This window comes from Tupaia chinensis, unplaced genomic scaffold (assembly GCF_000334495.1).
Source record: "Tupaia chinensis unplaced genomic scaffold, TupChi_1.0 Scaffold000674_2, whole genome shotgun sequence".
Lineage (NCBI taxonomy): Eukaryota > Metazoa > Chordata > Mammalia > Scandentia > Tupaiidae > Tupaia > Tupaia belangeri.
Window position 1 is genome coordinate 653282 of NW_006160198.1, and position 25240 is coordinate 678521.

Sequence of the window (25240 nt, forward strand, 5' to 3'; positions counted from 1 at the left end):
AAAAGTGATTAATGGCAGCTCTGTGGCACAGTAGTAATACAGTGCTCAACGGAAGCTGGATGCCGACGTGCTGACAGTGGTGCAGGTCTCCAGGGCGGCCTGAAACACCCTGGTCTCATGCACGAGTTGTATGCCCGGGACCTGATAGGCTGGAGGGCTGGAGGAGGCGTATCAGGTATGACTGGAACCTTCTCTCTCTCTCACTGTCACATGTGAGCACACATGCTCTGTCATGAATAAAAGGAGAAAGGTAGTTAATAAGATAAGACTAAAAGATTTTTTAAAATTTGTTACTTTCTAATTTAACACAATAATTTCTAAACAATGTCTTAATGGTTATCAGGCTATCAATACAAATTTAATGTGTGTATTACAGTTATATTTCTGGAGCGACTAGTCATCTGATAACAAGAAGATACTATTAAATTTTAGTGTTTCTTTACACTACCCTTCCCTGGAAAACTCCCGAAAGACACAAAAGTCACATTCATTTTCATCTGTTAAAAATATTTTTATTATTGCAAAAGCAGATGGCATAATGGTTACATCACTGGACTCCCATGTAGTGGATCGCAGTTCAAGTCCTGGACCTGGTGGCTTAAAACTCCATCAGCACGTGTGTGTGTGTGTGTGTGTGTGTGTGTGTGCCCAAGATCCTGAGAGGAGAATGGAGGAGAAAGGACTGTGGCATGGCCATCTTCCCTGGGGATGATTTCTTGCTTTCTGTCTCTCTCTGTCTTGCTGGCAAGTATGTTATATGCCCTATAGCAAAAATCTCTCTTATGAAAATAATTATAACAAATGAAAAAGTATCTGGATTTTCTTGATTGCATAAATTTATAGTAAAATTAACTGTATATCCTTTTTAATTGTCTGCTATTCTTGCTTTGTCAAAACAAGTATGTAGTTATTCACATGGACATTTTTATTGTACTATTTTAGGAATTAATACTTCATAATAAAAATGAAACTGAAGTAAATGAATCTTAAAACTAATTAAAATGTACTATGCTTAGAGGAAAATTTATTTTATTCAGAGTTAAACAGAAAATCCCTCAACTTCTTTTATCATTCCATGTTAGACTTGACTGCTGTAAAACTAGAAAGTGTAAATATCCCAGATGGGCCAGCAGAGGGCGCTTTTACATTTATAAAGAGAATGGAATTTCCGTTCCAGCGTGGAAGATTATAATGTAACTGTAGAATGTGCCATGTGTGAATATACAGTGCGTATGACTATAATGCATGTGTATATTTTGATTTATATATTCATTCACGTGAAGATTTTAAAATTCCACCCCAGCTAATGAGCTTACCAACCTGCTTGTTTTCAGGCTTTAATACCTTCTTTTTCATATCTCCCCATATGTTCCACTCCTTAGGTTTATCCGGTGACATTATGCTTTGGAATATATTGTAGATATATTTTGCATAGATCATGTTCTGTAGGAGGGGTTTAAAAATTGACCTTTATAAAAAAGCCTTCTTTTCCCTGGCCCAATCTGCTGTAGCACTTTTTGTTGTTGTTGTTTTGTTTTGTCTTTTTATAGACCCAAAGTCCAATCTTAGATTTAGTCTATACTAATTTCTGTGAAAGTGCCACAAAATTTATCCTTGCACTTGGGTACCAAAATAATTTTCTATAGCACTAACCTCCAGAAATCTAGAGAGTTTTTAGAATCTCTAGAAATAAATACCATACCATTTGAGAACTAAGTGGAAAAGATAATTGATACAGTAGTGTAGAATAATATTGTATCGGAATCATTCATACTGTTTCAGGATTGGTTCGAATTAAGATGGCTCTGCTTTCTTTCTGTATATTTTTTTTGTAAATTTATTTATCATTAATTATTGGGAACTAGCAACACTACTGAGGCAATCCAAAAGGAAGATATTCATTTGAAATGAAAGAGGTGTTGGTGATGATGCTGGTATTGGTGTTGGTTAAAAGATTAAACACAGAAGTTTGTATTTTATTTGAAAGCTGCCAGGAGCTATCTGAGTCAGTTATATGACTTACAATTGCCTTATAGTTCTAGAAAGGTTACCATTTGTATCTCAGGAATGAGGACATAAACTTTTTTTATGTAAATTTCTTTGCCATAGGGCACATCTGCTCACCAGAGAGAGACAGAGAAGGAAAGTGAGAAATCACTCCCAAGGGGGTATGGCCGTACCCACAATCCCTTTTCCATTCTCGTATCAGGACTTTTGGCAAGCACATACATGTGCCCGGCATGTTTTTCAGGCCACCAGTACATGACTGGCACCATGGAGTTGGTCATGTGGGTTTCAGAACCTTAACCACCACACCACGTGCTGGCCTGAGGACAGAAGCATTTTGAAAGAAATCCCCCTTGCTGTGCAGTTAATACATGCTGGATTTATTTTTCAGGTTTTCTGGTATCCATTTATGACTACAAATGTAAAGGTTTATTTTATTTTATTTTATCTATCTATCTATCTATCTATCTATCTATCTATCTATCTATATTTTTGCAATGACCTCTGCATTTTTTTATTGGCCTGTTGCTTCCCAAGGGTACCCTGCTTCTGCTGTATCAATGCCTCAGAACTTTGGTGTCATTGGTCTCAAATACCACCTTGCTGTCCACCAACCTGCAGGTGGTGGTCTTTTGGACAGTCTGCATGGAGTTGCAGCTGTCCAGGGCATCACTGAGAATGAAGTCCTCACTGTACTCCAGCAGGTGACTGTTTTAGCAGTGGGTTTTTGTTTTGTTTTGTTTTGTTTTAACTTTTTTCTTTATTTTAAGGTTTTTGCCATAGGGCATATGCACTCACTAGACAGAGAGAGAGAGAGTGAGAGGGAAAGTGAGAAGTCACCCCCAGGGCGGATGACCACTCAGCAATCCCTTCTGCAATCCCTTCCCCTCCATTCTCCTCCTGGAATTTTGTGCCCTGCATATGTTTAAAAACACCAAGTCTGGGCCTCAAACTGTGGTTGGCCATGTTTCCAACGCCATAACCACCACACCACTTGCTGGACTGAGAACATAACATTTTTTATTTTTTTAAGAAAGGTTTTTGCTATAGAGTATGTGCACTTGCCAGAGCCACAAAAAGAGACAGAAATCAGTCCCCAGGGATTGGTCACACTGCAATCTCTTCTCCTCCATTCTCCTCTCAGGATTTTGGGCACACATGCACATACAACTACATGTCTCAAGGCTGTAGGTCCAGGAATCAAACTGTGGTTGAACATGTGAGAGCCCAGTGCCTTAACCACTACACCACTTGCTGGCCTGAACTTAAACATTTTGATGGAAAGTGTGCAGTTAATACATGCCGGATTTATTTTCATGGCATCCAGCTATGGCTACAAACAGCTTTTTAGCAATGTTTTAAGAAGAAACACAATGAGGGACCAGCAGTTAGTGTAATGGCTATGTCACTGGATTCCCATGTAGTCAACCACAGTTCAAGTCCTGGACCCAGTGGCTTAAACTCAAGCCGGGCAAGTGTACATGCGTGCCCAAGATCCCAAGAGGAGAATGGAGGAGAGGGGATTGTGGCGTGGCCATCCCCCATTGGGGGCGGGGTGATTTCTTGCTTTCTGTCTCTCTGTCTTTCTGGCGAGCGCACGTGCCCTATAGCAAAAAACATCTCCAAAAAAAGAAACACAATGATTTTTTTTCCATTTTAATATGATGAGAAGACTTTACCTTCTTTGTTTTAGAACGTGATGAGGACTAGAAGCCAGAGTAGTAAGAAGCAAGAAGGGAATTGGTCAGGACATGAAATTGCAGGAACCACGCACTAATATATTGTGCTCACCCTTGAAAAGATTATAATTTAGTTTAAGACATGTGACATTTCCCCAAGGAGAAACATCAATATATCCCTAGCAAGAGAGACATATCTATCTATCTATCTATCTATCTATCTATCTATCTATCTATCTATCTATCTATCTATCTATATTTTTGCAATGACCTCTGCATTTTTTTATTGGCCTGTTGCTTCCCAAGGGTACCCTGCTTCTGCTGTATCAATGCCTCAGAACTTTGGTGTCATTGGTCTCAAATACCACCTTGCTGTCCACCAACCTGCAGGTGGTGGTCTTTTGGACAGTCTGCATGGAGTTGCAGCTGTCCAGGGCATCACTGAGAATGAAGTCCTCACTGTACTCCAGCAGGTGACTGTTTTAGCAGTGGGTTTTTGTTTTGTTTTGTTTTGTTTTGTTTTAACTTTTTTCTTTATTTTAAGGTTTTTGCCATAGGGCATATGCACTCACTAGACAGAGAGAGAGAGAGTGAGAGGGAAAGTGAGAAGTCACCCCCAGGGCGGATGACCACTCAGCAATCCCTTCTGCAATCCCTTCCCCTCCATTCTCCTCCTGGAATTTTGTGCCCTGCATATGTTTAAAAACACCAAGTCTGGGCCTCAAACTGTGGTTGGCCATGTTTCCAACGCCATAACCACCACACCACTTGCTGGACTGAGAACATAACATTTTTTATTTTTTTAAGAAAGGTTTTTGCTATAGAGTATGTGCACTTGCCAGAGCCACAAAAAGAGACAGAAATCAGTCCCCAGGGATTGGTCACACTGCAATCTCTTCTCCTCCATTCTCCTCTCAGGATTTTGGGCACACATGCACATACAACTACATGTCTCAAGGCTGTAGGTCCAGGAATCAAACTGTGGTTGAACATGTGAGAGCCCAGTGCCTTAACCACTACACCACTTGCTGGCCTGAACTTAAACATTTTGATGGAAAGTGTGCAGTTAATACATGCCGGATTTATTTTCATGGCATCCAGCTATGGCTACAAACAGCTTTTTAGCAATGTTTTAAGAAGAAACACAATGAGGGACCAGCAGTTAGTGTAATGGCTATGTCACTGGATTCCCATGTAGTCAACCACAGTTCAAGTCCTGGACCCAGTGGCTTAAACTCAAGCCGGGCAAGTGTACATGCGTGCCCAAGATCCCAAGAGGAGAATGGAGGAGAGGGGATTGTGGCGTGGCCATCCCCCATTGGGGGCGGGGTGATTTCTTGCTTTCTGTCTCTCTGTCTTTCTGGCGAGCGCACGTGCCCTATAGCAAAAAACATCTCCAAAAAAAGAAACACAATGATTTTTTTTCCATTTTAATATGATGAGAAGACTTTACCTTCTTTGTTTTAGAACGTGATGAGGACTAGAAGCCAGAGTAGTAAGAAGCAAGAAGGGAATTGGTCAGGACATGAAATTGCAGGAACCACGCACTAATATATTGTGCTCACCCTTGAAAAGATTATAATTTAGTTTAAGACATGTGACATTTCCCCAAGGAGAAACATCAATATATCCCTAGCAAGAGAGACACACAAGCTGTGTGTTAAAGGATAAGCAAAGAAGGCTTGTGACAGAAGGAAGACTTGTCAGAGGAAGCTTTCTAGAGGTGGAACATAAGTCATTTCCTTTAAGCCTTGAAGGTCCTTTGCTAGATTTGTAAACAGAGGTGGCAAACAACATTTCAGGTGGCATGAACACCATGAGCAAGAGCGCAAGTACAGGAAAGGTCAAAATGTGTTCAGGGCAAGTTTGGTAAGAGGAAGGAATTCATGGAGGAGAGTGTGAGGAGGTGAGCTAGATGAAAATTATTAGGTGTCTGTAACTGTAATTTCTGCAAATGCTTTTCCTAAGGCAAAAAAGAAAAATACAAAATACAAATTTTAAAAGTTCACTATTCCTTTTGCTTAGATAATTATAAAATATAATGCATGTGTGATCATATCAGACATTTGTAGGAAAGTTCTTTTTTTTTTTTTAAAGAGAGAGATTTTTGCTATAGGACATATGCACTCACTTGTTGGAGAGATGGAAAGTGAGAAATCATCCACCAAGAGACAGAAAGTGAGAAATCATCCACTGGAGAGAGAACCATGCCACAATCCCTTCTGCTCTTGGGATTTTGGGCCCAAAAGCTCACAGGCCCAGCATTGAGTTTTAAGCTGCCAGGTCCGAGTCTCAAATTGTGGTTGACTACATGGGAGTCCAGCTATGTAACCATTATGCCATCCACTGGTCCCTGTAGGAAAGCTCCTAATTAGAGCTATGTGTCTAGCAGGGTAAAGAAACTGGCCCATACTGGCTTGTGCATGTCTCATCACCACTCCATTCAGTAAGACTGTGCTGGTAGCTTGAAATTGGCCTTGGTGGGAAGATTAACATTATGGAAATTGACAAACACTTTCAAATCATGGATTCCTCCACCCCAAAGTGCCAATTGTTGAGCATTTACCAGGACAAACTTAAATGTATCTCTCCGAATACTTTCTTCAGATCTGCTGAAGTCTGCTTAACTCCTATAGCCTTCCCAGGAGGACGCTTACCAGCTCAAGAGCTTTCCAATTTATCCTCTTATAGCTTGCCATCCTTAAACCTTGTTGTTGCCAAGAATTCCTTCCCATGTGGTCACCTGGCTTAACTCTCATGACTAACTCTGCTCTCGGACTTTCTGCCTTCATTACTGACTAGCAGTGAATGAACGGGTCATTCGGATGTGTGTGGTTAACTTCATAACTCTAAACTTTAATAGCACTCTTTCTATATTAGAACCGAGGTCCAAATGTCTAAAGGGTGTAATTTTTACAATTTAAGCCAACATCATTACACACAATTCAAATTTAATTATGGTTGGAACATTTCAGCAGCAGAAATTCTATAAACAGGAGCAGAGGATCTTCATGGATAGCCATGTGGGCCTGTGGCTCTAGGAGAGTGATTTTTCTCTTTGGGGAACTCATTTCCTAGAAGCTTGGATCCAGGAGAGAATATGCAAGGTGGGTGGAGGTGGCTCCTCTCCATTCTGCGGGAACACATGTTCCCTGGCACGGAGAGCAAAATCTGACAGACCAAAATGTGAGCGCGCGTGCGCACGTGTGTGTATGTGTAGATCCATATACATGGGGCTGAAAATAAAAGTAATCTATTTCCTCTCAAAAAAAAAAAAACCCAAAAGATTATTTCAAAGTAAAAGGAACTATGTGTTATTAGCAGTATGAAATAAACACACATAAGAAGCCTGTGCAGTCAGCGAGTGTGCCCATAGCGTACATGTGTTTCAGGATTTTAGGTTGTCTGTGACATTTCAGGCTCAACGTATTACAAAACTGGAGGGTCAGAAATTATACTGTTTGAAATCCTCATAAGCCCCAGGTCTCAGGAGATGAGACACAGCTTGTGCCCTTTTTCTTTCTCAATTTGCACAGAGGCCCTTTCCCCTCGAATTTTTATTCCTGTTGTAATGCAAAACCAGTTTTTCAGGAAAGAGAACGTTTTAACAGACTGAAGCAAGGGGATAAAAAGGAGTACTATTCTGCGGAGTGAAAAAGTAGGAGAGACACTATCTCATAGAAGCAGAAGTAAGAACCGATTTGTATTTCAACTAATGAAGCTTACCTCTTTAAATACAGTGTGTCTGCTACTTGTTATAATAGCATTTTCCAGCAGAGGGCAGAATTTACATTGAAATAGATTTTAAAAGGCCTTCAACCAAGTGGGGTTTTTTTACTTGAAAAAATTTTTAACTTCAATATTTTTGGTTTCTAAATGATTTTTTAAAATATTGTAAAGTATTTAAGGTCTAGGGTGTGTTAAATATAAAGTCATTTGGATTCCAGTTAATATTTCTGCCTTCTTAGCAAAATATTCAAGAGGTGATTACAAAACAAGCCGAATTTTTACATAACTTATGGACCGGTCATAGACACCCACTGTCTTTGTAAGCAAAACTGTTCATTTTGTGTTGTTTACAAAATTATTACAGTCAAAATTGCTAAGTCCTGTTTCTTAACTGAGTATAATTTCTCTCATTCCAATAGGGTATGATGTGAATAACTACTTTTCTTCAACAATTAGAAATTACCAGCATTTCCTAATCTGTTTATAGCTAGCTTTGACTTTTTCCCTAGTGGGTATATGACCCCTACACAAGAGTGAAAGGAATTTATTGTACAACATGAGTTCAATATTGAAAGCCTTCTTAAGCAGCAACTTCATGAGAATTTAACATTTATTTCTTTGATTTAACAAAATCTTTCTCACAATAAACGAAAAAGTAGAATGTTTTTCTTTTTTTTTTCTTTTTTTAGAGAAGTCAAGTCACTTATTAGTAGTGGCTGAGTTCAAATCTGGAGATCAATCTATTGGGGACTAAAATACCTGTTTTTAGGGAAACACTCTGCTTCCAATTAACTATCTTTTTTTTATTGACTCTATAGGACCTGCTTTAAATCATAAACATATGATTTTATTCATTAGAACTTAAGTTCAAATTGGCATACTTTGAAAAGTGCAAAGGACAAAACAAGATAATCCTACACAAATCAATGGCAAAGATTCTTAACATATAAATGTGATAGATTAGGTTATTTTGGCATCATGAAAGCACTTTCTTTATTTCACATTTTGGTTTTGTGTGTGTGTGTGTGTGTGTGTGTGTGTGTGTATGTGTGTGTGTATAATAAGATTTGTTTTTTTTAAGTAAGTGCAGTAGGAAAATCTCTGGGGAAGGCATTTTTAGTCTTATAAGAAATAGCGCATATTTTCTTTTATTATTAAATTTATTGCTTTTAGTACTTTTTATTTCTATGAAAGCAAAAACATATCAAAATGCATAAGAATTTGCTGCCTAGGAAACAAAATTATTTTTGTGTGAAGAAACCAGAGATTTATATACTCTTGAAATGACAAAGAAATAGAGCTCTATATATTCACTGTCGTTTTCATAATAATCTCTACCAGAATTATTGTAATTTATGTTGTGCAACAGGAACAGAAGGTTTCCTTTTTACTTGTGTGCAGAAAAAAGTTTAAAAATAAATGTAGATGCTTCAATGTAAAGTTAATGAAAATCTATCAATGAAGTCACAAATGTTAGCAAAATTTAAAAAAAAAACTTATTTTTTGTAAAGTTAAGCTGTTTCAAGACCGATAGAAAATTTGAAATTACAATAGAAATCTCTATTATTTAAAAAAAATAGACACTTTCATTTCACTGAGCATTATAAATATAGGATTGTTCGCTGGATTATTAACTCAGCACAAATCATCAGCCATGCTTGGTGTTGGGTAAAAAACACTTCCATGCTGCACTTAGATTCGGAAACTAGAGACACTGCCCCATTCTAGCTGTGTGATTTGGAGAAAGTGTTTAACTTCTCTGAGCCTTGGTTTCTTACCTAAAACATCAAGGTGATAATGAGTATTTACCACCAAGGATTCTGAGAGCCCAAAATGTAATTTGTATTCCATCTATGAAATCCTGGAGCTCCGTGTCTTTCTGGCACTGCAGATTGGTTTCTTAGATAAAAGAATAAAGATAATGAGTTTAGTTAACTATAGCCTATTTTTGATAGCAACTTTCTTTAATATTCATAAACTATTCATGCATATTACATCAATACCTTCTCCCAAACTTATGTACATTAGAACAAAACTTGAGGAAAATGTTGACTTTTACATGTACATGGATTAGGTTTAAGATTATTGTTTAATTACTAGTAATTAGAAAATGAAGGAAAATCAAATATAATTTTTCTTTCTATTTCAGTTCATGGAAAACATAATGAAACAGTGATAGATTTTCAAATAATATTTGTTAATTTTTTTTAGTTATTTTGGTATTCTTCATTCCCTGTGCTACATTTAAAACAGCAAATGAAAAAAAGCATGTTGGAACTCACTTTTTTGCCTCAAAAATCTTGGCCTATATTTCTAGATCTAGAATTATCCTTGCAATGACATTTTCCCCATCTCATTTTACACCTTGCCTTTTCCTTACAAATCATATTCTCTTTTCATCAGTACATCTGCCCAAAACGCTCTTCTGCTTGACAGTTCTATCCCACACTCGCCTCTGAGCTTCTAACAAGACATACCTCTGGGAATTGCAAAGTGCCATATTTAAAATCTCTCAGTGAGATATACAGGTTTTCCCGTGTGATCATAAGGGATTCCTCAAATCTGAGTTTTAGAGCTAATCTATGACAACTGATAAGCACAGTATTTTCACATTAGTATATTTATGTTGTGCTAATATACTTAAACAGTATGTATGTCCATTGAGAATTTTTCTACAATTTTCTTATCAGCTTTCCTTTAACTTTTAAGAAAGATGTCTAACATATTTGATTGGTATTGGCTGTAATTTCATTATATTTCTCAAGCTAAACAGACTTATTCAAATTGCAAGGGAGATGTCGTGGATGTCACAGATATTCAATGTAAAGCTGGTCAGCAGTAAGAAATGATATATTTATCACTGATACGCATGCAGCATGGTTAAATTTCAAAAGACTTATACTAAGTTAAAGAAGTCAGACTTAAAGTTTCCCTTTTGTACAAATTCATTTTTATAGTATTTTGGAAAGTTGAGACGAAGAGCAGATCAGTTATTATCAGCAATTGCAGGAGGGAATTGACTACAAAAGGGCTTGAGGAAATTTTGAGGGGTGATGGAAATATCTTAATTGTGATGGTGGTTATAAAACTGTATGCGTTTGTCAAACTCATCAAACTGTACACCTTAAAAGAATGACTTTTACAGTATTTAAATTATACCTCAATACATCTGACGTGGAAAACTTAATAATCAAAGGCAAAGAAGGTACTTGAAGGAATTGTATATCTCTTCTCATAGAAGTTTTATTAATAAGATAGTATGTGTGTGTTCTTCATCAATTTCTATTTCCACATAAAATATATAAAATTCAGACTAGTTTTTAAATAAGTAAAGGCTACTTTATTAGTAAATTAGTTTTAGTATGAAATCATAATTATCTAACAAATAATAAATATTATGAAATGTCATTACTTTTAAGAAGAACATCTTAGTTGGAACTCTTACCCTAGTAAATATCAACTACTTGATTTTGATTTCATTTTCTAGCCACTAGCCATTAAGCTAGTCTACTAATGGATTATCAAAGTGGTTTAATGATAAGAGGAACTTATGCTCAGACCAGACAATAGCAAATTTTGCAGGTCCTTCTGATTTCAAAGCCAGCGTTAGTAACCACAGTGCATTGATTTTTACCAGTTTGATGGTAGTTCTGATCCTGGAGGATGAGAATGCATAAGTCTTTGGAGATAAACCCTGAGGAAAACATTCTTCCCCAGAGGGAAGTAGGATTTTCAAAAAGAATTGATACTGAGTACTAAAAACAGAAAATCAGCATTAGTAGGTGAAGGGTGTGCCTTTGCTGTTTATACTAACTGTAACTGTTTGATGGAAGCCTAACTTAATTATAGTAAAGGGAAGTACTTATTTCCAACCTCCCACAATCCTCTGTTACAGTTATGATACCAATCTTTAGTTAATTTCTTTTTGAGTTAATTCGCTTTGAGATTTTAAATTTATGTTTATTACTGAACTACCATTTTTTATAATCAATGAGTGGATCCATGTACCTTGTTAATCTTTATCTGTTATTAATTCTTTACCATTTTACATAAGAATAGTTCAAAGACTTATATCTGACATTTTTTTGTTTTAAAGACAGGATCAAGCCTAAATATTCTCTTTAGGGGCACAGTTTTACATGTAAAGGGATGACAAAAGTCTTAAATCCTCACAAATTTGCATTAGCTTTTATATTGGACATATATGTTAAGTAGGTAATATATATTTGATTCACCACTCAGCAGCTGCTCATCCATACTGGATTTTTTTGGACATAGGCTGCCAGAAACTTTGCCTTTTATTCATGATTGTCTGGGTGTTCCTTCTCCACTTGCATTGAACTGTATGTACTGTGTGCTGTAGAGGTGTGCAGTTAAAATACGTTTATTCTCAGAAATATTTTTAAAATATTTTAAAATGTTTTCCTTTGCAGAATCAGACACAAGTTTGGCAGAAGGAAGTGTCAGCTGCTTAGATGAAAGTCTTGGACATAACAGCAACATGGGCAGTGATTCAGGCACCATGGGAAGTGATTCAGGTACTGCCTAACTGTTGTGTAAACCTTAAAAAGTGTGAAATAAGACGCCATATAGTGGAAACCATGGGGGCTGTTCATACCCTCCCTAATGTATTTATGCAATTAAAGCAATTCTTTTCTACAGTGAAGTCGTTTTGGAACTTTGCCATTTACTTTCTTTAAAAGTGCAACTTACAAAAGTCTTAGAACAAAACTCACTAATTCTGATCTATTATCTACCTTTGTGGCCTGGCATATGCCTCATTCCATATAATCACATCACCTGTTTATGAGATCTGTTTCAATTAATTCGACTGCATTTAAATTCTGTTTTCAGTTTGGTACATTTATTTAGTCCCAAGCTCTATATTTTTATCAAAATACATCTTAAATAAAAATATTAATACTATTAATAAGAAGAATGTGACTGTGTAGACACTGTGGGTAACAGAGTCCCTGTTCAAAGGAAGAACTAGAATGAAATATACAGTTAAAGGAGTTCTAATTTGTACAAATTGCTCTTTAATAAGAGTAGAATTTGCAAGATATTTTCACCACTAACTGAACTAAAAGTTCCCCAGTTGCTCTCCGTATTGGTTGTGTATCTCCCCCCAACAATAAAAAACGGTGTCTATTCCCCACCCCTCACACCTTCACCAATACTCCTGATACTGATTTTTTACAGTCTAATACATTTTGAATATTTCTTTTAGTTCTTTGAGTGTGTATTTTCATGATTACTACTCAGCTAAAAGTGTTAACATCTTTTAAGTATGGGTGATGGATTGTTGGATGTCTGTTACACACCTTTCTATATTTGTCTATGTATTTAAAACATTTCATAATTAAAACTAACAACATACAAACAACAACAAAATCATGTTTTGCAATGTGGCTATTGATGAAGCAGTGGAAAACTGACAAATTAAGAAACAAATTACTTTATTCTTCATTTGTGATTGAGTTGTGTCAATTTAGAAGATAATGTATAACTTGAATTCTCCTGCATTATCAGAAGAATTATAGAAATTTAGATCCACAGTAAGCCTAAAAGGACAAATAGTTTATATAGATATCATCATTAATCCTAGAAGCTTTCCAAACCGGATGGTACTACCTCTTTTATCTATACATCCTTTTCTCCCAATCACATTCCTGAATCCCTGAAAATAAGTTATTTGAGGAAACCTAATTCACCACATCAGTCATAACTTTTATATTAATTTTATACATCTTAAATAAAAATATTAATACTATTAATAAGAAGAATGTGACTGTGTAGACACTGTGGGTAACAGAGTCCCTGTTCAAAGGAAGAACTAGAATGAAATATACAGTTAAAGGAGTTCTAATTTGTACAAATTGCTCTTTAATAAGAGTAGAATTTGCAAGATATTTTCACCACTAACTGAACTAAAAGTTCCCCAGTTGCTCTCCGTATTGGTTGTGTATCTCCCCCCAACAATAAAAAACGGTGTCTATTCCCCACCCCTCACACCTTCACCAATACTCCTGATACTGATTTTTTACAGTCTAATACATTTTGAATATTTCTTTTAGTTCTTTGAGTGTGTATTTTCATGATTACTACTCAGCTAAAAGTGTTAACATCTTTTAAGTATGGGTGATGGATTGTTGGATGTCTGTTACACACCTTTCTATATTTGTCTATGTATTTAAAACATTTCATAATTAAAACTAACAACATACAAACAACAACAAAATCATGTTTTGCAATGTGGCTATTGATGAAGCAGTGGAAAACTGACAAATTAAGAAACAAATTACTTTATTCTTCATTTGTGATTGAGTTGTGTCAATTTAGAAGATAATGTATAACTTGAATTCTCCTGCATTATCAGAAGAATTATAGAAATTTAGATCCACAGTAAGCCTAAAAGGACAAATAGTTTATATAGATATCATCATTAATCCTAGAAGCTTTCCAAACCGGATGGTACTACCTCTTTTATCTATACATCCTTTTCTCCCAATCACATTCCTGAATCCCTGAAAATAAGTTATTTGAGGAAACCTAATTCACCACATCAGTCATAACTTTTATATTAATTTTAAAGAGTTAATTCATTTTCTGTTCAAGTCAACTGGTGTTTATTAAGTTCTTGCCATTTTATACATGTCATAAAACTGTTCAATTTAATAATTACCACTTCTATTACATGCTATTGATGCTGAAGCTCAAATTATACTCTAGCTAATATTTAACATTTTTATGGGTTGTTTTAAGCTTTTGGACTTCATCCTAATTTTTATTTGTCTAAGTAAGGGCTTTTCAACAATATTCATTCATTCAATAAATATTTAATGTGTATCTTTTATGCACAGGGCATTTTGCCTACTTAGAGCTGTTAGCAAATGTATTTGCTGATTTTTAGTCCTCAATGTGGCATGAAAGACATGATATATCCAAACGCAATCTACTTTTGAAAAGCAAATACACTTATTTTCCAAAGTAAATATGTTTTTCAAGACAAACACATTTTCAAGGGACACCCTTTTGAAATTCTAGATGGGTCAGTGCTTAGAAGCAAGGAATTGCTTTGCATAGTGGGTAATAAAATTCTGAAATAAGAAAATGATAAAACTCCTTACCCTCAAATACATGGTATAAGCTGTAATAGAAATTATTTCCAAAAAAGGTTTAGTTTAATTGGTGAACCATTAAAGACATATTGAGTCCCTGAAAATATTACAGTGTTTGCAAATATATTTTAACCTTTGAGGTTGACATCAAAAGGGACCTTATTCTCCATGTACCTTCTCCTCTTTCAAGGTCATGTAATAGACTGAAAAGATTGTGTGACCAAGTACAATCATATCATGTCCCTTTATGGAAGTACTATGCCATACAAGACATAATTATTGGTACTTTTAAAATGTTAATATTCTAATTATATTATAAAATATTTCCTTCCCATTTTCAGAGAGATACAGTGCTTTTCTAAAAGCAGCAATGTTTTTGGCAATACATATTGGCTTGATATGTTGAAAGTGTTTCCTTACTATTTCGAGGTAATGCCTATTAATATTTGTCCAGCTGGAAGGCGTATTTTTCTGTGGCTACATACTATAGGTAAAGGAATACTTTGTCGATTTCAAACACATGCAGTGACAGACCTTTTCTCTCCAAGAATAACTCAGCTGTCAAAATCAATGTGAGAATGAAATTTGCCACATGGTGTAGTTCCAATAGAATATTATTATTTAAACCCTATTTGATTTCTTTTTATTTTTTTGGACCATTTATGTGGTATAATTGTAAGGTCTTTAATCAATATTTGTTCTAAAGGGAGGACACAATGTTATTCAAAGCCTGTGCATATTTTAAATATCATTTTCCTTGCTGTGTTTAATTGATCACACTTTTCAGAGAGAGCCAAAAGCAAACAAACAACAAACAAACAAAAAACCCAAACATTTCCTTTATAAAGGAAATTGGCTCTTAGCTCATTGATACCAGCCCAGTTCTTTCCTTCTGGTGACAGAGAAGAGCAAACTCTCGTTTCATTGCTTTTGAGGATAAATTCTTCATCCCTATGTCAGAGGATGTGATAAGACAAGAATCAGGCTGAATTTTTAGCACTTACCCCACTCTTTTTCTTTGGATGATATTCTCACATTGACTCCAACTCTACTTCTTTCCATATCTACTTTGCGTTCTCTTTTAAACTTGGGCCTAGCCATCAAATCTCCTAGTCTTGACTTAAAAATATGGAAGATTATTGAGCTATCTCTAGCCAGATATTTTTAGTGGCAACAGTGTAGTGCCCTAGCTCTGAAGTCCTTGAATTCAGCAACTGTATTCTTAGTATGCATGGCATATTATGGAATCCAATAAATATTAATTGCAGAATTTATTCCTGATCCATGACCAGGTAAGGAGCAGTAACACCTCATGACTTTGGTTCTGCAGTTAAATTTTCAATATGCTAGCCATTGAACATTCAAATTCTTCTTAAATTGTCAGTACAATACATACCTAGTATGCGTGATGATGTTGATATTTTCCTTATTTGACTTGGTTTTAGATTCCTGGGTAAGAGACTTAGAAAACTGCTGTATGTTTCTCATTTTAATCTTTGTCATCCAAGAATACTGTAGTAAGGAAAAGGGGAAATAGTTATTGAAATGTACCTGCCACTATTGTCAGAGAAGTAACATTTTATTAGTAATTTAAAAATCTATGCAAAAATGTATCTAGAGTAGAGTTAAACAAAAAGACTTTCTTGGTATCTTTTAACAAACTTCTTAGATAAAATAGCCATTTAGTCAAAGTAAATTCCTGGATCTAGGCTATGACACTACTTAAAATACATCTTCCTTTGCAAATATTCTGACTCTTTTAGGAAACTTAAGTGATAAATGCCCTTACTACAGGTGAAATATTAGCATGCTGATTACCTGTAAAAGCCACTTAATAGAGGAGCAATGCTGTTTTTATAAATATGAACCCAACATAAATATAATAGAAGATGAATTATTGTAAATACTGTAGAGTTCAAAGCAAACGTTGAAAGCTTGGAAATATATTTTAAATGCTACTGATCTTGAATGAGTTTTTCATAAAAATCGTATTAAATACATCAGCAGATGACCCAGTGATAGCTTAAAAGTATTGCATCTGTCTTTACTCATCCACATAGAAGGCAAACTTCCTGCCAGGTTAGTAGATGGTTCTCACTAAGTGGTATTTGGTGTGAATTTCCCTACCTGTTCAGATAGTACTATCACAACAAGTTAAAACCCGTGCAAATAGAATGATCCAGTTGCTGAAATAGAGCCATCAGCAAGTTTTTTTAAGTTAATGGGATTATGTTAGTTTAGTTTTATTGCAATCTGATAAGAGAAAGAACTCTTATTTGATGTGTGGTGAAACACTGATAAGAACTGTCATTTCGTGTGTGTGTGTGTGTGTGTGTGTGTGTGTGTGCGTGTGCGTGTGATTATATAAGGCATAAGGTAATCTTTTAAATAGGTATAATATTCACTTTACTTCATTTCACATTATAAGCTATGCATTTTATATCGTTTTCTCTTGGCTGTTAGCTAAATTAGCTATTAGAAAATATGTCTAATTAGCTATTATATAAATTTGTCAGTTCTAAATAAAATATATTTAAAACAGGATATATTTTAGTAATTTGATTTTACAATTCATGAAATTAATGAATGTTAGTACACACTTTAGTTTTATTTTAAATTTAAAAATCTGTGTTAATTGGAAATATTTTTAATATAGTGTGCCTTAGGTTTCAAGCAAAGTGTGACTACATGGAGATATGCATGTAGAAAAATAATAAAGGTCACAATTCTAAACTAAGTGGCAAAATTAGTCACAATTTAAACCCACAAAATTATATTTTGCCTTTCAATAAAAACCTACTAATTAAAGGCCAGTAGGGGAAGGGTATTCTCTCAATATCACTTCTGTAACACCTAGCTGTCTCAAATGAGAAAAGAGACCTGAGTTAGTAAGAGATTTTACGTGCTTTTTGGTATTTGGTTCTCAGAAAAAGTTTTTACAAATGAAGGAAAGTAGTATTGGCTGTAATTTCTTCATTATAATCAAAGAGAACTAATGATTCCTACGTTTCCACCTCCTCTCCACTTGATAGGTGGAAGGGCTTGGACAAACAACTGAGAGATGGCTGATGCATTAATGATCGTAACTGCCAGTGCTGCACCACAAACCCTCTATAGATTCCTCCTGGCTTTGCCTGTTCTGCAAAAACACTCCCCCAGGCCACCCCCTCCCAGTGCTCCATCCTGTTCATCTACTCCCTCTTCACTCATGTTGTCCACCTCCACCCCTCTATGCCCTGCCATGCATGATGGAGCACCTGAGTTGTAACCTGTAAGCTGACATTACAGAAAATTAAAAAATGGATTAGTTTGGACACTCACGAAAAGAAATTTAAGCCAGAAGGGGCCTATGTTCAGTTTTAGACTTCCTAGCCTTAGTTATTTTGTTTGCTCCCTTTTCTTACTTCTTTCTTTCCCTTTTACTTGCCTTCAGATGAAGAGAATGTGGTGGGAAGAGCATCGCCTGAGCCAGAACTACAGCTCAGGCCTTACCAGATGGAAGTTGCCCAACCAGCCTTGGAAGGGAAGAATATCATCATATGCCTCCCTACAGGGAGTGGAAAAACCAGGGTGGCCGTTTACATTGCCAAGGATCACCTGGACAAGAAGAAAAAAGCATCTGAGCCTGGAAAAGTTATAGTTCTTGTCAACAAGGTATTTAAACAACACAAAATATAAAATGACTTGTTCATTTTCATTTTACTGTATTATTCCAAAGCATTTATATAGTGACATTTGTAGCAATGGATCACAAAGATTTACTTTAATTAGAGGGATTGTCAAAATACACCATTTATTTGTTTGTTTGCTTATTTATGAGCATTAGAGAGACAGACAGAGAGACTGGTCTTTTCAACAGGGTCTCACCATGCCACAATCCTCCTATTCCAGCCTCCCAGTTAGCTAGGATTACGGTGCACACCGCTGTGCCCAGCATATTTAGGTTGGTCCAGGATCTGAACTGGCCTTCTGTGCAGCTCCAACATTGTTCACTGGTGCTCTACAGCCTGCACAACAGGGGCTGGGCCAACCATTTATTTTATTTTTTACTCTTTTATTTTATTTTTTTTTTAAGTATATGTAACATCTTAGTGATTAACTTTAAAATACTTTTTTTTTTTTTGTAAAACCAGGACATTAAGCCAAATAGTTATAACATACATACAAAGGTTGTATTTATCTGGATATACTATAATGTTAAGTGGTACTAACTTCTCATTGCTTGTGAACATGGATGACCCCAAAATATTACTGATTCTTATATCAGAGGTTGTTTAAGAGTTTAACTGCTGACCTTTGGTTAACAATGGATACTTTATCTATATCAAGTTAAATAGATAAACAATGTTTACTGTTAAGTATGTGTGTGTGTGTGTGTGTGTGTGTGTGTGTGTGTGTGTGTATCAGGTGGCATGAAAGTTAAGGCAGGTGGATCCCACATGTCTGACAACATGGTTTAAGTCCTGGAATTGTGGCTTGAAAATCACAATAGATGGGTGTGCACGTGTGCCCAAAATCCTGAGACAAGAATGGAGAAGGGATTGTGGTGTGGATATCTACCTCGGGTGGTGAATTCCCACTTTTCCTCTCACTGTCTCTCTCTGTCTTTCTCTGATGAGGACACATGCGCTATAGCAAAAACAAAACAAAACAAACAAAGATTTTATACACACACACACACACACACACACACATATACATATACATATACATATATATAATGTATATATTATAGATATCTTGAATTGTCAGAAAAGTCATGACATATTTTTCTTTGTTTTTCTATGCAAAAATCCATTGTGACTTTTCTGACAACCCAATAGATAGATAAATACATAATATATGTACTACATTAACCACAACTGAAATCTTTCTTTGATCATTTTTATCTTAGATATCTGAAGATCATCTTCCTAAGTCGGTATAAACTCATTCACTGTAAGGCAAGTCTAGGTATTTGAGCTTTATTCAGGTAAATGAGACTATATTAATAAATTGGTAAATTATGAATATTGTTCTTTACTATTTTATGTAATAAAATTGAATATATTTTTTGTTACCAGACACAGTCATTTTTCCATTCTTACCTATTTCTTTATAGAAAAATATTGCAATAAACTATACAATTTTGTATATTTTTGGATTTTTATTATGGCTAAAGATTTAGTTGCAACCTGCTTTTCAGGACTGGAAAACATACTCAGAATCCATGACTTACATGATTTTCATCATGTAGTTCGAAGTGGGCTTTGTATGTATGTGCTAAGACCAAAGAATTCATACTGTATACAACATTTTTATTTCCTTTTCTAGTGATAATGATACGTTAGAATTTATTTACTCATAGACTTTTTTTTTTTTTTAAGAGAGATTTTTGCTACAGGGAGCATGCACTTGCCAAAGAGACAGAGGCAGAGAGGACAGAAAGGGAGAAATCACCCTCCAGGGGGGTGACCTGCTGCAATCCTTTCTCCTCCATTCTCCTCTTGGGATTTTAGGCACACATGCATTTGCACCTAGTGTAAGTTTGAAGTACCAGGTCTGGGACTGGAACTGTGGTTGACTATGTGGGAGTCCAACAATGTAACCTTTATGCCATCTGCTGGTCCCATGCCCACAGCCTTTTATATATTCCCTTTGTAAATAATAATATTAAAAAAAATAAAATAGTTTGAATCCTATTTTTACCTACAGTAGTTTGATCTTAGAGAAATTACCAACTTCTCTAAATTTCATTTTTTATCTGTAAAACGAATGAATTAATAACTACCTATTCTTAAATTTAAATGAGATATTATGCTTATTGCATAGCAATGACTGAGTAAACACAAGCCTTTTTATCCTATTATTTCTCCCTCATCTTTATAACTAATGAAATCAAATACCTTAGCCAGAGAACAAGATCTTAAGTGCCAGGTGTAAAGAAAAGTTAAATGTATTCAAAACCACTTAAACTGTTTTTTTTTATATATGTATCGTTTGAACATTCTGCTATTTTCTGAAACTCAGTTTTACCATCTTCCATTTAAATGGCAAAGTATGTAGACTCAAAACTTAGGAGTTATTTATTTATTTAGGTTTTTGCCATAGGTTGCGTGCGCTTGCTTGAGAAGGACAGAGAGAGGAAAAGTGAGAAATCATCCCCTAAGGGGACTGCCCATGCTACAGTCCCTTCTCCTCCATTCTCCTGGTATTTGGGCCATGCGTGCACACACACCCAGCATGATTTTCAAGCCACCAGGTCCCAGATTTAAGCTGCAGATGGTCATATGGGAGTTCAGCACCTTAACCATCATGCCACATGCTGGCCCCTAGAAGTTATTTTTGATTCATCTACTACCTTTTATCTGCTCACAGGGTCATAGAAGTTAAAATTATAAGGGCCCTTTGAAATAAAGCCTTTTCCTTTACAAAATGGTTCTTTCACTGTGTGTGTGTGTGTGTGTGTGTGTGTGTGTGTGTGTGTATCAGGTGGCATGAAAGTTAAGGCAGGTGGATCCCACATGTCTGACAACATGGTTTAAGTCCTGGAATTGTGGCTTGAAAATCACAATAGATGGGTGTGCACGTGTGCCCAAAATCCTGAGACAAGAATGGAGAAGGGATTGTGGTGTGGATATCTACCTCGGGTGGTGAATTCCCACTTTTCCTCTCACTGTCTCTCTCTGTCTTTCTCTGATGAGGACACATGCGCTATAGCAAAAACAAAACAAAACAAACAAAGATTTTATACACACACACACACACACACACACACATATACATATACATATACATATATATAATGTATATATTATAGATATCTTGAATTGTCAGAAAAGTCATGACATATTTTTCTTTGTTTTTCTATGCAAAAATCCATTGTGACTTTTCTGACAACCCAATAGATAGATAAATACATAATATATGTACTACATTAACCACAACTGAAATCTTTCTTTGATCATTTTTATCTTAGATATCTGAAGATCATCTTCCTAAGTCGGTATAAACTCATTCACTGTAAGGCAAGTCTAGGTATTTGAGCTTTATTCAGGTAAATGAGACTATATTAATAAATTGGTAAATTATGAATATTGTTCTTTACTATTTTATGTAATAAAATTGAATATATTTTTTGTTACCAGACACAGTCATTTTTCCATTCTTACCTATTTCTTTATAGAAAAATATTGCAATAAACTATACAATTTTGTATATTTTTGGATTTTTATTATGGCTAAAGATTTAGTTGCAACCTGCTTTTCAGGACTGGAAAACATACTCAGAATCCATGACTTACATGATTTTCATCATGTAGTTCGAAGTGGGCTTTGTATGTATGTGCTAAGACCAAAGAATTCATACTGTATACAACATTTTTATTTCCTTTTCTAGTGATAATGATACGTTAGAATTTATTTACTCATAGACTTTTTTTTTTTTTTAAGAGAGATTTTTGCTACAGGGAGCATGCACTTGCCAAAGAGACAGAGGCAGAGAGGACAGAAAGGGAGAAATCACCCTCCAGGGGGGTGACCTGCTGCAATCCTTTCTCCTCCATTCTCCTCTTGGGATTTTAGGCACACATGCATTTGCACCTAGTGTAAGTTTGAAGTACCAGGTCTGGGACTGGAACTGTGGTTGACTATGTGGGAGTCCAACAATGTAACCTTTATGCCATCTGCTGGTCCCATGCCCACAGCCTTTTATATATTCCCTTTGTAAATAATAATATTAAAAAAAATAAAATAGTTTGAATCCTATTTTTACCTACAGTAGTTTGATCTTAGAGAAATTACCAACTTCTCTAAATTTCATTTTTTATCTGTAAAACGAATGAATTAATAACTACCTATTCTTAAATTTAAATGAGATATTATGCTTATTGCATAGCAATGACTGAGTAAACACAAGCCTTTTTATCCTATTATTTCTCCCTCATCTTTATAACTAATGAAATCAAATACCTTAGCCAGAGAACAAGATCTTAAGTGCCAGGTGTAAAGAAAAGTTAAATGTATTCAAAACCACTTAAACTGTTTTTTTTTATATATGTATCGTTTGAACATTCTGCTATTTTCTGAAACTCAGTTTTACCATCTTCCATTTAAATGGCAAAGTATGTAGACTCAAAACTTAGGAGTTATTTATTTATTTAGGTTTTTGCCATAGGTTGCGTGCGCTTGCTTGAGAAGGACAGAGAGAGGAAAAGTGAGAAATCATCCCCTAAGGGGACTGCCCATGCTACAGTCCCTTCTCCTCCATTCTCCTGGTATTTGGGCCATGCGTGCACACACACCCAGCATGATTTTCAAGCCACCAGGTCCCAGATTTAAGCTGCAGATGGTCATATGGGAGTTCAGCACCTTAACCATCATGCCACATGCTGGCCCCTAGAAGTTATTTTTGATTCATCTACTACCTTTTATCTGCTCACAGGGTCATAGAAGTTAAAATTATAAGGGCCCTTTGAAATAAAGCCTTTTCCTTTACAAAATGGTTCTTTCACTTCTGGTAGGTAACCTCTATTATCAAGAAGGTTCTCATTATAACAAGAGTACCAGTCATTGTTTGAACAACTGACACTGTTAGAAAACCCTACATGTACTCAGCCAACTCTTTCAGACATTTTTCTAAAACCCTCTTCAAACACAGCCTCTAGAGCTGGAAAAAAAAATACTACAGATATGGTTTTACCCATGCAGAGTGTAGGAGAGAAGAGATGTGACACTCATCTGTGACTAGGTTTATCTTTGGCATCCACAGACTCATCTGGAACTTGACATAAACTCAACATCCTCAGTTCCTTTTCATTTGAAAACAAACCAGAACTCTCATAACTTATTTTTGTGCAGTTAATTTTTGAGCCTAAATGAAAATACTTATTTTATCTATTTATGGCATTCTTATTGATTGATTATTTCAGGTCTTACATTTTTGCATGTGTGTAATGCATTTTCCTTTCCATAATATTTCCTTCTCCTCCCAATGCGATGCTTTTATAGAAGTCTTTTATCCCATTGGATCTAGGTGATTCTTACTAGTACACATTTATGGTCATGTTTAAATGTTAATTAAGCCTCATTGATGATTTATATTCATTGCATTGTTTTGTGGACATGTAAGTACATAAATGTAATCCATGATCTGTTTCCCTGTTGTTTTTCTCCTCAGACTTTTTAGTATTTCCTCCAGTAGTTTTTTCATCTATGTCACAATGTTTACTTTCCTATTGTTTTTGAATTTTAAAAATAATTGCAGCTTCAATTATTTTTGGTTGAACCAGGAAATCCCTGGCCCAGCAAGTCAACCTAACCTTCTTTCTGCATTTGGCCCAATAGGAAGGCCTTGTAACCTCCAATCTAGAAAAGAGATCTTCTTTTTCCTTACACCATTTACTTTCATCTCCCTTCCTCCGTCCATCCTTTCCAAAGTTATAGCCTTCAAATGCAGGGAGAAATGAAAACACCACCTGTGTTCCCAGACTTTGCATTTCCTATGTAGGGTTTCAACATCCTGAGAGATAGATCCCAGGTTCCTTCAGATGCTGTAATGCAGCCCCATATGATTCAGCAGAAGTGAGTAGCAGTTGGGTTTGATTAGTCTTGGCAAGAACTCTGTCACATCTCAGGAAAAGGTTCCAAAAGGACCACACACCTCCCAATTAGCCATGTCAGACTTGCATCTGGCTTTCTCTGTGTCCTTCAGTAGGAAGTCAACACCACCCAGAGCGAGTATCCAGGATTTCCCACACCTGCTATCTCCTGTGACAACTTCTTTTTATTCTGTAGATCAGGAGATGCTGCTGCTTTGTAAGATTTGACTCACCTTTCAAGGGCAGAATCACAAGTTGTTGTGTCACTTCAGAGATATTTAATAAAATCATTCAGCAAGAATATATTTAAAGATAAATCAAATGCAGATCTTGTCCTCAAGGAATCTAAAATCTAGAAGGGAGATAAAAGATGTATGTTGATAATGTAATGTTTTCTTATACTTTGCAAACCCCTCTCGGATACGTTATCTCATTCAATCCACGCAGCTTCTCTACAAGGTAGCCACTAGTATCCCTGTTTTACCCATCAGAAAACCAAGACTCCAAGACTTTAATTGGCCTTGCTGGAGTTACTCAATCAACAAGCTGCAGAAGTGAGACTTAAACCCTTATCTTCTGAAATCATCTGGGCTTCTCTTTCCACCATATGCCATGGCTAGAATAAGATAGGTGAAATATCAAGGAAGTTTTCTGAGTACTGGCAATATGTCAGCCTCTGTTACATTTAATTTTTTTCAACTCTATTATACTTAGCATTTTCCTCATTTTCTTAAGGTTGAAATTTGGATGACTGAGATGCAGACCTTGTCTGAAATCACACAGTAAGCAAGGAGCTGAAGTGGCTGTTTTCAGGGCTTTCTTCTCTTTGGATTATGCTACCTCTTTTAATTTAATTTAATTTAATTTCTATTTCCATCCTCAAAATCTTTCTGACTTCTTTCTCAGATTCCTCCCACTGTCTTGCACAAGTTGAATGGAAAGAATACTTCAGGAAAAATGAATCAGGAATGGTTTATGGAAGAGAGAGAGGAGAACTATGACTTTCACATTTTAAAGACTTAACTGTCACATGGGAGCTGTCATTGAAGTGAAAATCTCAAGGCTGTCTCCAGAGATAGTCTCTGGATTCAACAGTTTTTTTGAATGAGGCTCAGGAGTCTGCATTT

The 25240-nt window shown here is 35.8% G+C and overlaps 1 protein-coding gene across 1 annotated transcript in view; it reads left to right on the forward strand.

Moving 5' to 3' along the window:
- Window positions 1-25240, forward strand: part of IFIH1 (interferon induced with helicase C domain 1) — a 68993-nt gene that overhangs the window by 21075 nt on the left and 22678 nt on the right. Inside the window, 2 exon segments of the mRNA XM_006160265.3 lie at window positions 11849-11953; window positions 17970-18190. Of these exon segments, the coding sequence (XP_006160327.1) occupies window positions 11849-11953; window positions 17970-18190 (326 nt within the window).